Source organism: Pristis pectinata, chromosome 12 (genome assembly GCF_009764475.1).
Source record: "Pristis pectinata isolate sPriPec2 chromosome 12, sPriPec2.1.pri, whole genome shotgun sequence".
Classification (NCBI taxonomy): domain Eukaryota; kingdom Metazoa; phylum Chordata; class Chondrichthyes; order Rhinopristiformes; family Pristidae; genus Pristis; species Pristis pectinata.
Window position 1 is genome coordinate 50,907,078 of NC_067416.1, and position 17,212 is coordinate 50,924,289.

Consider the following 17,212-nt stretch of genomic DNA (forward strand, 5'->3'; position numbering starts at 1 on the left):
AGTGAGGGGGGGAATCAGCCAGGGTTGCTGCTCCCGATCACTGCCCAGTGACCCCAACGTTAGAGTGAGGGGGGAAATCAGCCAGGGTTTGCTGCTCCCGATCACTGCCCAGTGACCCCAACGTTAGAGTGAGGGGGGGAATCAGCCAGGGTTGCTGCTCCCGATCACTGCCCAGTGACCCCAACGTTAGAGTGAGGGGGGGAATCAGCCAGGGTTGCTGCTCCCGATCACTGCCCAGTGACCCCAACGTTAGAGTGAGGGGGGGAATCAGCCAGGGTTGCTGCTCCCGATCACTGCCCAGTGACCCCAACGTTAGAGTGAGGGGGGGAATCAGCCAGGGTTGTTGCTGCTGATCACTGCCCCCTCAACAGACAAGCAGTAACACTGCCCGCTCCCATTTGTGTGAGTGGCTGTGCTGAGGCGCCTGGGAGGAGCCAGCATATGACACATCCATGCAAATGTCTTGGGTTGACTGCGATAAAAGGTGCTTCAGCCCCCACATTCAAGCAACTGCAAATTCCAGTGACAATGGCAGACGTGGTGGGACTGCAGCTCATCAAGCTGGTGGCTTGTCTTTCCCTTCTCCTGCTCCATGCCTGTGTTACTGCGAATCGTAAGTCACCTTCCAATGCTTCTCCTTGACATTTTACTGCAACCCAGCTTCAAGGACCTGTATGCTGCACCGGGCAGTGACGGGGAGCAGGACCCCTGGCTGATCTCTCCCCCTCCCCCTCCCCCTCCCCCTCTCACCCAGGCGTCATTGGGCAGTGATGAGGAGCAGGAACCCTGGCTGATATGGAACGAGCTGCCAGAGGAAGTGGGAGAGGCAGGTACAATTACAGTTTAAAGGACATTTGGACAGAATCACGGACAAGGAAAGGCTTAGAGGGATCTGGTCCAAACTCAGCAAATGGGGCGAGCTCAGGAAGGCACTTTGGTTGGCATGGACAAGTTGGGCTGAAGGATCTGCTTCCTTTCTGTATGACTCCGATTCTCTCTTCCCCTTGCCCTCATTTCTCTCGCCCCTCCCCCCTCGCCCCTCACCCTCCCCCCTCTCTCGCCCTCCCCCCCTCTCGCCCTCCTCCCCCTCTCCCTCTCCCCCCTTCTCCCCCTCCCCCCCCCACCCCCCCGTGAGAGCTCAGAACTGAGATGAGTGTAGCAGTTACAGGCCCTTTGTCCCACTCTGTTTGTGCTGACCACAATGCCAATTTAATCTGCGCATCTCCCTGCGCGTGGTCTATCTCCATCCTTTCTCTGCCTGTCCATGTGCCTCTCGAAATCATGCTGTTGTATCTGATTGCAGCACTTCTCCTGGCAGCTCACTGGGGAGGCACCCAGCACACCCTCTGTGTGGGGAATAAGAAACTTGCACAGTAAATCTCCTTCAAGCTTCTCCCGTCTCACTTAAAGCTATGATTTAAGTATTGATGTATTTGACATTTCCGTCACAGGATAGAGGTGTGCAAGATGATGAGAGGCATAGATCAAGTGGACAGTCAGAGACTTTTTCCCAGTTAGCGACAATGGCTAACACGAGGGGGCAGAATTTTAAGGTGATTGGAGGAAGGTATAAGGGGGATGTCAGAGGTAACTTTTTTCACACAGAGTGGTGGGTGCGTGGAACACTGCTGGCAGAGGTTGTGGGGGCAGATACATTAGGGACATTTAAGAGACTCTTAGACACATGAATGATAGAGCAATGGGGGGGCGATGTGGGAAGGAAGGGTTAGATAGATCTTAGAGCAGGATAAAATGTTGGCACAACATTGTGGGCCGAAGGGCCTGTACTGTGCTGTAGTGTTCTATGTTCCATGTTCTAAGTTCAAAGATCTCTGAAGGCATCAGCCTAGGTATAAGGTAGTGAGGAAGGCAGATGGTAAATTGGTAAATTTATTGGGCCGAGGAGTGGCAAATGGATTTCAATACAGATAAGTGTGAGGTGATGTGTTTTGAAAGTCAAACCAGAGTAGGACTTGTAGTATGAATGGCAGGGCACTAGGGAGTGTAATAGAACAGAGGGACCCAGGAGTACAAGTGCATAGTTCGTTGAAAGCGGAGTCACAGGTAGACAGGGTGGTGAAAAAGGCGTTTAGCATGCTGGCCTTCATCAGTCAGGGCACTGAGTACAGGAGCTGGGATGTTATGTTGCAGTTATCTCATCTTATCTTGTATAAGTTGTTGGTGAGACCGCGCTTGTACTGCGTACAGTTTTGGTCACCCTGTTGTAGGGAAGAGATGGTTAAACTGGAGAGAGTGCAGAAAAGGTTTACGAAGATGTTGCCGGGCCTCGAGGGCTTGAGTTACAGGGAGAGGTTGGCCAGGCTAGGTCTTTATTCCTCGGAACATCGGAGAATGAAGGGGCGACCTTAAGTGTTTAAGATTATGAGGGGAATAGATGAGGTGGATGGTGACAGTCTTTTCCCCAGGGTAGGGGTCTCCAAAACTTGAGGGCCATAGTTTTAGGGTGAGAGGGGAAAGGGACCCAAGGGGCAACTGTTTCACCCAGAGGGTGGAGAGTGTGTAAAACAAGCTGCCGAAGGAAGTGGGTGAGGCAGGTACAACAGTGTCATTTAAGAAGCACTTGGATAGGTACAGGGAGGGACAGGGCCTGGAGGGAGATGAGCCGAACGCAGGAAATTGGGACTAGCTGGTGGGGCACCGTGGTCGGCATGGACTAGATGGGCCGAAGGGCCTGTTTCTGTGCTGTGTTGGCTCTATGACTGTATGACTCTAAATTGGTTTGTTATTGTCACACGTGCCGAGGTACTTGTTTTGCATGCCATCCGGACAGATCATTTCATGACAACAGTGCATTAAGGTAGTGCAAGGGGAAACAATAACAGAGTGCGGAATGGAGATACCAGAGAGACAACAGATGCTGGAAATCTGGAGCGACACGCACAAAATGCTGGAGGAACTCAGCGGGCCAGGCAGCGTCTGCGGAGGGAAATGAACAGTTGACATTTTGGGCTGAGACCCTTCATCAGGACCGGAAAGAAAGAGGGCAGACGATCACACTCGCCCATCACCCCCAGCTCATGCTCCTCCCCTCTCCACCCACCCTTTCACGCTGGCATCTGGCCTCTTCCTTTCCAGTCCCTGATGGAGGGTCTCGGCCCGAAACATTGTCTGTTCCTTTCCCTCCATAGATGCTGCCTGACCTGCTGAGTTCCTCCAACATTTTGTGTGTGTTGCTATGGAATGCAGAATAAAGTGTCGCAGTTGCACAGAAGGTGCAGTGCAGGCAGACAATAAGGTGCAAGGGCCACGATGAGGTAGATTGTAAGGTCAAAGGTCCAGGCACGGTAGTGTAGTGGTTAGCATAACGCTTTACAGCGCTAGTGACCCGGATTCAAATCCGGCCACTGTCTGTCAAGAATTTGTACGTTCTCCCCGTGTCTGCGTGGGTTTCCTCCAGGTGCTCCGGTTTCCTCCCATATTCCAAAGACGTACGGGTTAGAAAGTTGTGGGCGTTCTATGTTGGCGTAGAAAGCGTGGAGCCAGTTGCTGGCTGCCCCCAGAACACTCTACGCAGGAAGATGCATTTCACTGTGTGTTTCGATGTACATGTGACTAATAAAGATATCTTCTTCTTCATCTTATAGTATGAGGGGACCATTCAATAGTCTTATAACAGTGGGATAGAAGTTGTCCTTGAGCCTGGTGGTATGTGCCCTCAGGCTTTTGTATCTTCTGCCCGACGGGAGGGGGCAGAAGAGAGGATGTCCAGGGTGGGTGGAGTCTTTGATTATACTGGCTGCTTTACGAAGGCAGCGGGAAGTGTAGACAGAGTCCACAGGGGGGAGGCTGGTTTCCGTGATGTGCTGAGCCGTGTCCACAACTCTCTGCAGTTTCTCGCGGTCCCGGGAAGAGCAGTTGCCGTACCAAGCCAGGATGCATTGGAATGGGATCTCCCTCACCGCCCAGGGTTCCCTACTCCCGAGGGGGACCTGCCGTCCCTGAGCCTCCCACCTACCAGGGGTCCCTCCATCTGCAGACAGCCTCTCCCGATTGACCTTCTGCAAGTTCCTGTTGGAAGCCATCCACGTTGGATTTGGGCCCCAGTTCAGGACTGTAACTGGTGGACCCATTCCCACCGCTCCCCATTGCTGTTTTACAACTTCTGGTCACAAACTGCTCCCCCGCCACATTTCAATCACTTACCCAGTGTTACCTCCTCTTCATAGGGCCCTCTATATATTGGTTGAGGAAACTCTGTGAGAGTCCGACAGCGAGCAGGCAGGCCCTTCAGCTCAACTGGTCCGTGCCAACTGTGTTGCCCAGCGAGCTAGTCCCAGCTGCCCGCGTTTGGCCCACAGCCCTCTGAACCCCTTCTCTCCATCGACTTATCCTGACGGCTTTTAACTGTTGCTAATGTGCTCGGCTCACCCACTGTTTCTGGCAGCTCGTTCCAAATATGCACCACCCCTTGTGTGAAGAAGCTGTTCCTGACATCCCTTTTAAATCTCTTGCCTCTGTTCCTAATCCTGTGGCCTCTTGTTTTTAGCTCCCTTCCTCTCTGGGAAAAAGACTGTGTGCTTTCACCCTGTCTATGCCCCTCATACACCTCTATCAGGTCACCCCTCAATCTCCTGTGTTCCAGGAAATAAAGTCCTTGTCTACGTAACCTCCCCTTGTAAGCCGTGATGCATCCAGATGGGACGTTTTCCCTAAGTCACAGTTACAGAGAAAGTGCAGTGCAGGCAGACAATAAGGTGCAAGGGCCATACCGACATAGATTGTGAGGTCAAAGGTTCATCCTATCTTGGGGACCGTTCAATAGTCTTTCTTTTTCAATCTTTTTATTAATTTTCAAATAAATACAGAATAATACATATAACATCGGTAATTATACATGTAATACAAAGAGATCGGGAGGACAATCATGACATATATAGTCATAAAGAATAAAAGAAAGGTATATTCTAAGCCCCACGATTTCTTAGTAAATGAATATGTTACAAAAAAAAATCAAAATGAGAAAGAAAAAGACATTATATTAAAAAAAACCCAAATTGAAACAAAAAGTAATAAAACAAAACAAAATAAATTTCAGAAGAAAAAAAACTGGACTGACATTTCTCGATAAACAAAGAGCATTATTATGTCGTCAACTCCGCACCTCTAAGTTCAAGGATTATTGAAAAGGGATCTATCATATGAAAATATTGAATGAATGGACTCCAAACTTCCTCAAATTTAAGCAAAGAATCCACAGAGCCACTCCTAATTTTTTCTAAGTTTAAACATGATAAAGTTTGAGGAAACCATTGAAAAGTAGTGGGAAATAGTCTTATAACAGGGATGCTGGTCTTCATTTGCTGAGGCATGGTATATAAGAGGAGGGAGGTTATAGTACAGCTTCATGAACAGATTGAGCACATTTCTGCTCAACACACCTGAAATGCCTTGAATGCAATGCAGAGGACGTACGCCACGATACTGTCTGGGGTGGAGCATTTCACCAGTGAGGAGCGACCGTACAGACGTGCGGTTGGTTTCCCGGGCGTGGGAGAAGCCAAGGGGGAACTGAAGGAGGTATGTGAGATGATGAGGGGCAGGAAGAGGGCAGACAATGAGAAGGCACATGGGTGTTTGAAATCAGACAGCACAGGTTGAGGGTGAGGGACGAGGAGGTGCACAGGGATTCACAGATAGAAATATTCACTCACCGTGTGGGTGGGTTCTGGAGAGCAGGGCCTGGCTGGGGTAGGGGGGAGGCAGGGACTCGAACAACATAAAATAATTCTGTAGATGAGCACTTCAATCCTCACGGAAGAGAAGGCAAAAGCTGAATGCTGGTAAATAGGAGGGTAATTGATATATGCAAGGCCACTTGAAGGTGGAGATGGAGAAGGTGGGCAAAGAACCTGTTTCTGTGCTGCACGTCTCTGAATCTTTGCCGTCATCGAGAGTTGAAATATTGCTGACCTCCTCGGGATGTTTTGGTCTCTTTTCCTTGCCCAGTGCCCGTCCGGCTGGTGAAGGGGAACAACATGTGCTCCGGGAGAGTCGAGGTCTATCACAACTCCACCTGGGGCACCGTCTGCGGCAGGAGCTGGGACACAAATGCGGCGCACGTGGTCTGCAGGGTGTTGAACTGTGGGACGGCCCAGTCAGTGACAAGAGATGCCTCATACGGAGTGGGCACTGGGGATATCTGGCTGGATGGGGTTAAGTGTAACGGGACAGAGACTGCCCTCGACCAGTGCCCTGCTAGCCCATGGGGGGTGAACAACTGCACACACGGAGAGGACGCTGGAGTCTCCTGCACAGGTGAGTGTGGGTGGGGTTGTCACCCCCTCGGGTGGGTGGGGTTCCCCACTGCAGTCAGGGATTGCCACCTGAAACATGGGTTGCAGATGTTGTTCCCTTTTTCAAGAAAGGGAGTAGGTAAAGCCCTGGGAATTATAGACCGGTGAGTCTTACCTCAGTGGTTGGTAAGCTGACGGAGAAGATCCTGAGAGGCAGGATTTATGAACATTTGGAGAGGTATGATATGATTGGGAATAGCCAGCATGGCTTTGTCAAGGGCAGGTGCTGCCTTACGAGCCTGATTGAATTTTTTGAGGATGTGACTGAGCACATCGATGAGGGGAGAGCAGTAGATGTAGTGTATGTGGATTTCAGCAGGGTGTTTGATAAGGTACCCCATGCAAGGCTTATGGAGAAGGTGAGGAGACATAGGATGCAAGGGGACGTTGCGGTGTGGATCCAGAACTGGCTGGCCCACAGAAGGCATAGAGTGGTTGTTGAAGGGTCTTATTCTGAGTGGAGTGTCGGTGACCAGTGGTGTACCTCAGGGATCTGTACTGGGACCCTTACTGCTTTGTGATTTTTATAAACGGACCTGGATGAGGAACTGGAGGAGAGGGTTAGTAAGTTTGCGGATGACACGGAGGTTGGGGGTGTTGCGGATAGTTTGGAGGGCTTGTCAAAGGTACAGAGGGACATAGATCGGATGCCAGAGTTGGGCTGAGAAGTGGCAGATGCAGTTCAACCCAGATAACTGTGAAGATGTTCATTGTGGTAGGTCAAGTATGTTGGCGGAATATAATATTAATGGTAGGACTCTTGGCAGTGTGGAGGGTCAGAGGGATCATGGGGTCCGAGTCCATAGGACGCTGAAAGCGGCTGCGCAGGTTGACTCTGTGGTTAAGAAGACATATGGTGTCTTGTCCTTCATCAATCAGGGAATTGAATTTAGGAGCCGCCGAGGTATTGTTGCTGCTCTATAGGTCCCTGGTCAGATCCCACTTGGAGTATTGTGCCTCAGTTCTGGTCGCCTCACTACAGGAAGATGTGGAAGCCATAGAGAGGGTGCAGAGGAAATTTACAAGGATGCTGCCTGAAATGCGGAAATGAAAGCAGGCTGAGGGAACTCGTCCTTTTCTCCTTGGAGAGATGAGGATGAGGGGGGACCTGATAGAGGTGTATAAGATGATGAGAGGTATGCTTGGGCAGATAGTCAGGGCTTTTCCCAGAGCTGAAATGGTGGCCACAAGAGGACGTAGGTTTAAGTGCTGGGGAGTAGATATAGAGGAGGTGTCAGGGGTAAGTTTTTTTACTCAGAGAGTGGTGAGTGCGTGGAATGGGTTGCCGGAAACGGTGGCGGAGGCAGATACGATAGGGTCTTCCAAGAGACTGTTATGATAGGTACGTGGGAGCTGAGTGAAATAGAGGGCTATGTGTAAGCGTAGTAAATCTAGGTGCAACGTGTTCGGCACAGCTTTGTGGGCTCGAATGTCTGAATTGTGCTGTAGTTTTTCTGTGTTTCCTATATCGAGGTTCCAAAGTTTGTTACGTGTTTGTTACAAAATTCCCAAATTCTAAACGACAACCACTGAAGGCCACGACACCCCAGTCTCCACTCGTCCTCCACACACGAACACACCCCGTGCATTCCAACCCAACTCCACCTTGCCTCTGCCTTCAATGTACATCCCACTCTAAGGCTGATTTCCCTCTTCCTGGCACCCTTTTGTGTCCGACACTGTTCAACCCAACTCTCCCCATTGCCTGCACCCTTTCGTGTCCCAGAAAGACAAGCTCAACACTCCGTACACACTTTCATGACACACACAGTCCAACCAAACTGTCCTCACTCCCTCCACCCTTCAATGTCCCACACAGTCCAACCAAACTCGACACACACTCCCCACACCCTTCAAGAATCCGCCATGTCAAATCCTGCCGTCCCTCTCCCACATTTCACCTTTCATGTCCTACGCAACCTAATCCCACTCGCCCTCCTCTATCTGTCCCCCATGGGATTCCGCCCCCCCCCCAACCCCAACACATCTCCACACCTTCCCAGATCCGATGAATATCACAAAATGTGGAATCCTGCTCCCTCCTTATTTCCCACGTCCTTCATTATCCTGACCTTAAACTCACTGACGTTCCCGCCACTGTTCCAGGCCCGGTGCCGGTCCGGCTGGTGAAGGGGAACAACATGTGCTCCGGGAGAGTCGAGGTCTATCACAACTCCACCTGGGGCACCGTCTGTGGCAGGAGCTGGGACACGAATGCGGCGGACGTGGTCTGCAGGGCATTGAACTGTGGGACGGCCCGGTCAGTGACAAGAGATGCCTCCTACGGAGAGGGCACTGGGGATATCTGGCTGGATGGGGTAAAGTGTAACGGGACAGAGCCTGCCCTGGACCAGTGCCCTGCCAGCCCATGGGGGGTGAACAACTGCACACACGGAGAGGACGCTGGAGTCTCCTGCACAGGTGAGTGTGGGTGGGGCTGACACCCCCTCGGGTGGGTGGGTGTCTGCACTGGCATCAGTGACTTTAAGCTCAGACTTGTTTTCCAATGACTGTTGAATACTTACTTTGAAATTGTTTCATGGTACAACAAAGATTGGCAGAATTGTGGACACTGGGGAAGGTTGTGAAAACAGTTGGACATTTGGGTGGAGAAATGGAAGATGGAGTTTAATCTGGGCAAATGTGAGGTGTTGGGTTTGGAGAGATTAAGGGTTAAGATCAAAAAATTTTCAGTATATGGGAAGATCCAACAGCAATCCCAATGCCAATACCAATCCTAAGGAGCTCTGAATACTCAGGCATCTTGTTTCCTTAGGAGAGATCCGGAGGGACCTCAAGTCCATAACACAAGAGGATCGGGTGTTAAAGAAGGCATGTGGCATGTTTGTCATCACTGTTTGGGGGCATTGAGTAGAGAAGGTAGGAAATCAAGAGAAGTTGTCTGAAGTTCATCGGGGGCTGAGGGACAATCGGACATAAAATTCTGAAGAGGGTTGACGGTCACATTATTTTCTCAGGGTGTAAATATCAAAGAACGGACGGCTTAAGTTGCCTGTAGAAGTTTAAAAGAGATTAATGAGGCATGACTTTTTTGATGCAGAGGTTGGTAGGTGGGTGAAAAGCATTACAGGGGAGGCAGTGGAAGCAGATACGCTAACAATGTTCAAGAGGCATTTAGAAAGACAAGTGAGCAGACATTGAACAGAGGGAGACAGACCATGTGAGGTGGGAATAGTTAGATTGGCATCACAGTTGGCAGAGACATGGTGGGCCGAAGGGCCTGTTCCTGTGCTGTACTATCCTGTGTTCTGTGTTCTTTTCCTTGACCATTAATGTCCCACCCAGTCTAACCCCACTCCCCCGATCACTCCTGGCACCATTTCACGTCACACAGTCTAATCCTTCTCTCCCTTGACTCTCGGCACCTGTCGTTAACTTGAGCCTAATTTTCACCACATTCCCTGCCCGTTCCAGGCCCGGTGCCCGTCCGGCTGGTGAAGGGGAACAACATGTGCTCCGGGAGAGTCGAGGTCTATCACAACTCCACCTGGGGCACCGTCTGCGGCAGGAGCTGGGACACGAATGCGGCGGATGTGGTCTGCAGGGCATTGAACTGTGGGACGGCCCGGTCCGTGACAACAAATGCTTCCTATGGAGAGGGCACTGGTGACATCTGGCTGGATGGGGTGAAGTGTAACAGGACAGAGCCTGCCCTGGACCAGTGCCCTGCCAGCCCATGGGGGGTGAACAACTGCACACACGGAGAGGACGCTGGAGTCTCCTGCACAGATGAATGTGGGTGGGGCTCTTACCCCCTCGTTGAGTGGGTTTCTAGCACTGGGATCAGTGACTTTAACCTTAAACTTGTTTTCCGATTATTCTTGAAGTACTTGCTTTGAAATCATTTCATTGTGCAACAAAGATTGGCAGAATTGTGGACACTGGGGACGGTTGTTTAAAAGATACAGATCAGTCGGACATTTGGGTGGAGAGATTGGAGATGGAGTTTAAAGTGGAGACGTGAGAGGTGATGGGTTTTGAGAGTTTAAGGTGTAAGATGAAAGTTTTCAGTATATGGGAAGATCCAACATCCAATGCCAATACCAATCCTAAGGAGCTCGTGAACTACTAAGGCATCTTGTTTCCTTAGGAGAGATCCAGAGGGACCTCAAGTCCATAACGCAAGAGGATTGGGTGTTAAAGAAGGCATGTGGCATGTTTGCCATCACTGTTTGGGGTCATTGAGTAGAGAAGCCAGGAAATCAAGAGAAGTTGTCTGAAGTTCATCGGGGCTGAGGGGCAATCGGATTATAAAGTTCTGAAGGGGCTTAATGATCGCATTATTTTATCAGGGTGTAAATGTCACAAACCAGATGACGTGAGTTGCTGCTGAAAGTGGGAGAGTTTAAAGGAGATTGATGAGGCTTGATTCCTTACGCAGAGGCTGGTAGGTGGGTGAAAAGCATTACAGGGGAGGCAGTGGAAGCAGATACGCTAACAATGTTCAAGAGGCGTTTAGAAAGACAGGTGAACAGATAGTGAACAGAGGGAGACAGACCATGTGAGGTGGGAATAGTTAGATTGGCAACACGGTCGACAGAGACATGGTGGGCCGAAGGGCCTGTTCCTGTGCTGTACTGTTCTATGTTCTGTGTTCTTTTCCTCGACCATTAATATCCCAGCCAGTCTAACCCCAATCCCCCCGCACTGCCATCGCCATTTCACGTCGCACAGACTAATTCTTCTCTGCCAGCACTCTCGGTACCTTTTGGTAACTTGAGCCTAATTGTAACCACCTTCCTGCCTCTGTTCCAGGCCCGGTGCCGGTCCGGCTGGTGAAGGGGAACAACATGTGCTCCGGGAGAGTCGAGGTCTATCACAACTCTGCCTGGGGCACCGTCTGTGGCAGGAACTGGGACACGAATGCGGCGGACGTGGTCTGCAGGGCATTGAACTGTGGGACGGCCCGGTCAGTGACAAGAGATGCCTCCTACGGAGAGGGCACAGGGGACATCTGGGTGGATGGGTTGAAGTGTAACGGGACAGAGACTGCCCTGGACCAGTGCCCTGCCAGCCCATGGGGGGTGAATAACTGCACACACGGAGAGGATGCTGGAGCCTCCTGCACAGGTGAATGTGGGTGGGGCTGTTACCTCCTCGGGTGGGTGTGTTTCTGCACTGGCATCAGTGACTGTAACCTTAAAATTGTTTTCCAATGATTGTTGAATACTTGGTTTGAAATTGTTTCATGGTACAACAAAGATTGGCAGAATTGTGGACACTGGAGAAGGTTGTGAAAAGATACAGATCAGTCGGAAATTTGGGTGGAGAAATGGGAGATGGAGTTTAATCTGGGCAAATGTGAGGTGTTGGGCTTTGAGAGTTTAACGTACAAGATCAAAAAATTTTCAGTAAATGGGAAGATCCAAAACCAATCCCAATGCCAATACCAGTCCTAAGGAGCTCTGAATACTAAGGCATCTTGTTTCCTTAGGAGAAATCCAGAAGGACCTCAAGTCCATAACACAAGAGGATCGGGTGTTAAAGAAGGCATGTGGCATGTTTGCCATCACTGTTTGGGGGCATTGAGTAGAGAAGCCAGGAAGTCAAGAGAAGTTGTCTGAAGTTCCTCGGGGGCTGAGGGACAATCGGACATAAAATTCTGAAGAGGGTTGACAGCCACATTATTTTCTCAGGGTGTAAATATCAAAGAACGGACGGCTTAAGTTGCCTGTAGAAGTTTAAAAGAGTTTAATGAGTCATGATTTTCTTATGCAGAGGCTGTTAGGTGGGTGAAAAGCATTACAGGGGAGGCAGTGGAAGCAGGTACGCTAACAGTGTTCAAGAGGCATTGAGAAAGGCAAGTGAGCAGACATTGAACAGAGGGAGACAGACCATGTGAGGTGGGAATAGTTAGATTGGCATCACGGTTGGCAGAGACATGGTGGGCCGAAGGGCCTGTTCCTGTGCTGTACTGTTCTGTGTTCCTTTCCTCGACCATTAATATCGAACCCAATCTAACATAATTTCCCCCTCACTTCCGGCACCATTTCACGTTACACAGTCTAATCCTTCTGTCCCAGCAGTACCGGCACCTTTCGGTAACTTGAGCCTAATTTTCACCACATTCCTGCCCGTTCCAGGCCCGGTGCCCGTCCGGCTGGTGAAGGGGCACAACATGTGCTCCGGGAGAGTCGAGGTGTATCACAACTCCACCTGGGGCACCGTCTGCGGCAGGAGCTGGGATACGAATGACGCGGACGTGGTCTGCAGGGCGTTGAACTGTGGGACGGCCCAGTCGGTGACAAGAGATGCCTCCTTCGGGGAGGGCACTGGGGACATCTGGCTGGATGGGGTGAAATGTAACGGGACAGAGCCTGCCCTGGACCAGTGCCCTGCCAGCCCATGGGGGGTGAACAGCTGCACACACGGAGAGGACGCTGGAGTCTCCTGCACAGGTGAGTGTGGGTGGGGCCGTCACCCCGTCGGGTGGGTGGGGTTCCCCACTGCAGTCAGGGATTGCAACCTGAGACATGGGTTGCTGATGTTGTTCCGTTTTTCAAGAAAGGGATAGCCCAGGGATTTATAGACCAGTGAGTCGTACCTCAGTCGTTGGTAAGCTGACGGTGAAGATCCTTAGTGGCAGGATTTATGAACATTTGGAGAGGTATAATATGATTAGGAATAGCCAGCATGGCTTTGTCAAGGGCAGGTGCTGCCTTACGAGCCTGATTGAATTTTTTGAGGATGTGAGTAAGCACATCGATGAAGGGAGAGCAGTAGATGTAGTGTATGTGGATTTCAGCAGGGAGTTTGATAAGGTACCCCATGCAAGGCTTATGGAGAAGGTGAGGAGACATAGGATGCAAGGGGACGTTGCGGTGTGGATCCAGAACTGGCTGGCCCACAGAAGGCATAGAGTGGTTGTTGAAGGGTCTTATTCTGAGTGGAGGTCGGTGACCAGTGGTGTACCTCAGGGATCTGTACTGGGACCCTTACTGTTTGTGATTTTTATAAACGACCTGGATGAGGAAGTGGAGGGGTGGGTTAGTAAGTTTGCAGATGACAGGGAGGTTGGGGGTGTTGCAGATAGTTTGGAGGGCTGTCAGAGGTTACAGAGGGACATAGATCGGATGCAGATTTGGGCTGAGAAGTGGCAGATGCAGTTCAACCCAGATAAGTGTGAAGAGGTTCATTGTGGTAGGTCAAGTATGTTGGCGGAATATAATATTAATGGTAGGACTCTTGGCAGTGTGGAGGATCAGAGGGATCTTGGGGTCCGAGTCCATAGGAGCCTCAAAGCGGCTGCGCAGGTTGACTCTGTGGTTAAGAAGACATCAATCGGGAAATTGAATTTAGGAGCCGCGAGGTATTGTTGCTGCTATATAGGTCCCTGGTCAGATCCCACTTGGAGTATTGTGCTCAGTTCTGCTCGCCTCACTACAGGAAAGATGTGGAAGCCATAGAGAGGGTGCAGAGGAAATTTACAAGGATGCTGCCTGGAATGCGGAATGAAAGCAGGCTGAGGGAACTCGGCCTTTTCTCCTTGGAGAGATGGAGGATGAGGGGGGACCTGATAGAGGTGTATAAGATGATGAGAGGTATTGCTTGGGCAGATAGTCAGTGGCTTTTCCCCAGAGCTGAAATGGTGGCGACAAGAGGACGTAGGTTTAAGGTGCTGGGGAGTAGATATAGAGGAGGTGTCATGGGTAAGTTTTTTCCTCAGAGAGTGGTGAGTGCGTGGAATGGGCTGCCGGAAACGGTGGCGGAGGCAGATACGATAGGGTCTTTCAAGAGACTGTTAGATAGGTACGTGGAGCTGAGTGAAATAGAGGGCTATGTGTAAGCGTAGTAAAATCTAGGGTAGCGACGTGTTCGGCACAGCTTTGTGGGTCGAATGTCCTGAATTGTGCTGTAGTTTTTCTGTGTTTCTATATCGAGGTTCCAAAGTTTGTTACGTGTTTGTTACAAAAATTCCCAAATTCTAAACGACAACCACTGAAGGCCACGACACCCCAGTCTCCACTCGTCCTCCACACACGAACACACCCCGTGCATTCCAACCCAACTCCACCTTGCCTCTGCCTTCAATGTACATCCCACTCTAAGGCTGATTTCCCTCTTTCCCGGCACCCTTTTGTGTCCGACACTGTTCAACCCAACTCTCCCCATTGCCTGCACCCTTTCGTGTCCCAGAAAGACAAGCTGAACACTCCGTACACACTTTCATGACACACACAGTCCAACCAAACTGTCCTCACTCCCTCCACCCTTCAATGTCCCACACAGTCCAACCAAACTCGACACACACTCCCCACACCCTTCAAGAATCCGCCATGTCAAATCCTGCCGTCCCTCTCCCACATTTCACCTTACATGTCCTACGCAACCTAATCCCACTCGCCCTCCTCTACCTGTCCCCCATGGGATTCCGCCCCCCCCCCCACCCCAACACATCTCCACACCTTCCCAGATCCGATGAATATCACAAAATGTGGAATCCTGCTCCCTCCTTATTTCCCACGTCCTTCATTATCCTGACCTTAAACTCACTGACGTTCCCGCCACTGTTCCAGGCCCGGTGCCGGTCCGGCTGGTGAAGGGGAACAACATGTGCTCCGGGAGAGTCGAGGTCTATCACAACTCCACCTGGGGCACCGTCTGTGGCAGGAGCTGGGACACGAATGCGGCGGACGTGGTCTGCAGGGCATTGAACTGTGGGACGGCCCGGTCAGTGACAAGAGATGCCTCCAACGGAGAGGGCACTGGGGATATCTGGCTGGATGGGGTAAAGTGTAACGGGACAGAGCCTGCCCTGGACCAGTGCCCTGCCAGCCCATGGGGGGTGAACAACTGCACACACGGAGAGGACGCTGGAGTCTCCTGCACAGGTGAGTGTGGGTGGGGCTGACACCCCCTCGGGTGGGTGGGTGTCTGCACTGGCATCAGTGACTTTAAGCTCAAACTTGTTTTCCAATGACTGTTGAATACTTACTTTGAAATTGTTTCATGGTACAACAAAGATTGGCAGAATTGTGGACACTGGGAAGGTTGTGAAAACAGTTGGACATTTGGGTGGAGAAATGGAAGATGGAGTTTAATCTGGGCAAATGTGAGGTGTTGGGTTTGGAGAGATTAAGGGTTAAGATCAAAAAATTTTCAGTATATGGGAAGATCCAACAGCAATCCCAATGCCAATACCAATCCTAAGGAGCTCTGAATACTCAGGCATCTTGTTTCCTTAGGAGAGATCCGGAGGGACCTCAAGTCCATAACACAAGAGGATCGGGTGTTAAAGAAGGCATGTGGCATGTTTGTCATCACTGTTTGGGGGCATTGAGTAGAGAAGGTAGGAAATCAAGAGAAGTTGTCTGAAGTTCATCGGGGGCTGAGGGACAATCGGACATAAAATTCTGAAGAGGGTTGACGGTCACATTATTTTCTCAGGGTGTAAATATCAAAGAACGGACGGCTTAAGTTGCCTGTAGAAGTTTAAAAGAGATTAATGAGGCATGACTTTTTTATGCAGAGGTTGGTAGGTGGGTGAAAAGCATTACAGGGGAGGCAGTGGAAGCAGATACGCTAACAATGTTCAAGAGGCATTGAGAAAGACAAGTGAGCAGACATTGAACAGAGGGAGACAGACCATGTGAGGTGGGAATAGTTAGATTGGCATCACAGTTGGCAGAGACATGGTGGGCCGAAGGGCCTGTTCCTGTGCTGTACTGTCCTGTGTTCTGTGTTCTTTTCCTTGACCATTAATGTCCCACCCAGTCTAACCCCACTCCCCCCTCACTCCTGGCACCATTTCACGTCACACAGTCTAATCCTCTCCCTTGACTCTCGGCACCTGTCGTTAACTTGACCCTAATTTTCACCACATTCCTGCCCGTTCCAGGCCCGGTGCCCGTCCGGCTGGTGAAGGGGAACAACATGTGCTCCGGGAGAGTCGAGGTCTATCACAACTCCACCTGGGGCACCGTCTGCGGCAGGAGCTGGGACACGAATGCGGCGGATGTGGTCTGCAGGGCATTGAACTGTGGGACGGCCCGGTCCGTGACAACAAATGCTTCCTATGGAGAGGGCACTGGTGACATCTGGCTGGATGGGGTGAAGTGTAACAGGACAGTTCCTGCCCTGGACCAGTGCCCTGCCAGCCCATGGGGGGTGAACAACTGCACACACGGAGAGGACGCTGGAGTCTCCTGCACAGGTGAATGTGGGTGGGGCTGTTACCCCCTCGTTGAGTGGGTTTCTGCACTGGGATCAGTGACTTTAACCTTAAACTTGTTTTCCGATTATTCTTGAGTACTTGCTTTGAAATCATTTCATTGTGCAACAAAGATTGGCAGAATTGTGGACACTGGGGACGGTTGTTAAAAGATACAGATCAGTCGGACATTTGGGTGGAGAGATTGGAGATGGAGTTTAAAGTGGACACGTGAGAGGTGATGGGTTTTGAGAGTTTAAGGTGTAAGATGAAAGTTTTCAGTATATGGGAAGATCCAACACCAATGCCAATACCAATCCTAAGGTGCTCTGAACACTAAGGCATCTTGTTTCCTTAGGAGAGATCCAGAGGGACCTCAAGTCCATAACGCAAGAGGATCGGGTGTTAAAGAAGGCATGTGGCATGTTTGCCATCACTGTTTGGGTTCATTGAGTAGAGAAGCCAGGAAATCAAGAGAAGTTGTGTGAAGTTCATCGGGGCTGAGGGGCAATGGGATATAAAGTTCTGAAGGGGCTTAATGATCGCATTATTTTATCAGGGTGTAAATATCACAAACCAGATGACGTGAGTTGCTGCTGAAAGTGGGAGAGTTTAAAGGAGATTGATGAGGCTTGATTCCTTACGCAGAGGCTGGTAGGTGGGTGAAAAGCATTACAGGGGAGGCAGTGGAAGCAGATACGCTAACAATGTTCAAGAGGCGTTTAGA

At 50.6% G+C, this 17,212-nt stretch overlaps 1 protein-coding gene across 1 annotated transcript in view; it reads left to right on the forward strand.

Annotated features, from left to right (window-relative positions):
* Positions 1-17,212, forward strand: part of LOC127576405 (uncharacterized) — a 159,621-nt gene that overhangs the window by 1,276 nt on the left and 141,133 nt on the right. Inside the window, exons 2-5 of the mRNA XM_052026915.1 lie at positions 5,425-5,591; positions 6,056-6,276; positions 11,142-11,405; positions 12,419-12,733. Coding sequence (XP_051882875.1) covers positions 5,425-5,591; positions 6,056-6,276; positions 11,142-11,405; positions 12,419-12,733 — 967 coding nt within the window. The remainder of the gene's footprint in view (positions 1-5,424; positions 5,592-6,055; positions 6,277-11,141; positions 11,406-12,418; positions 12,734-17,212) is intronic.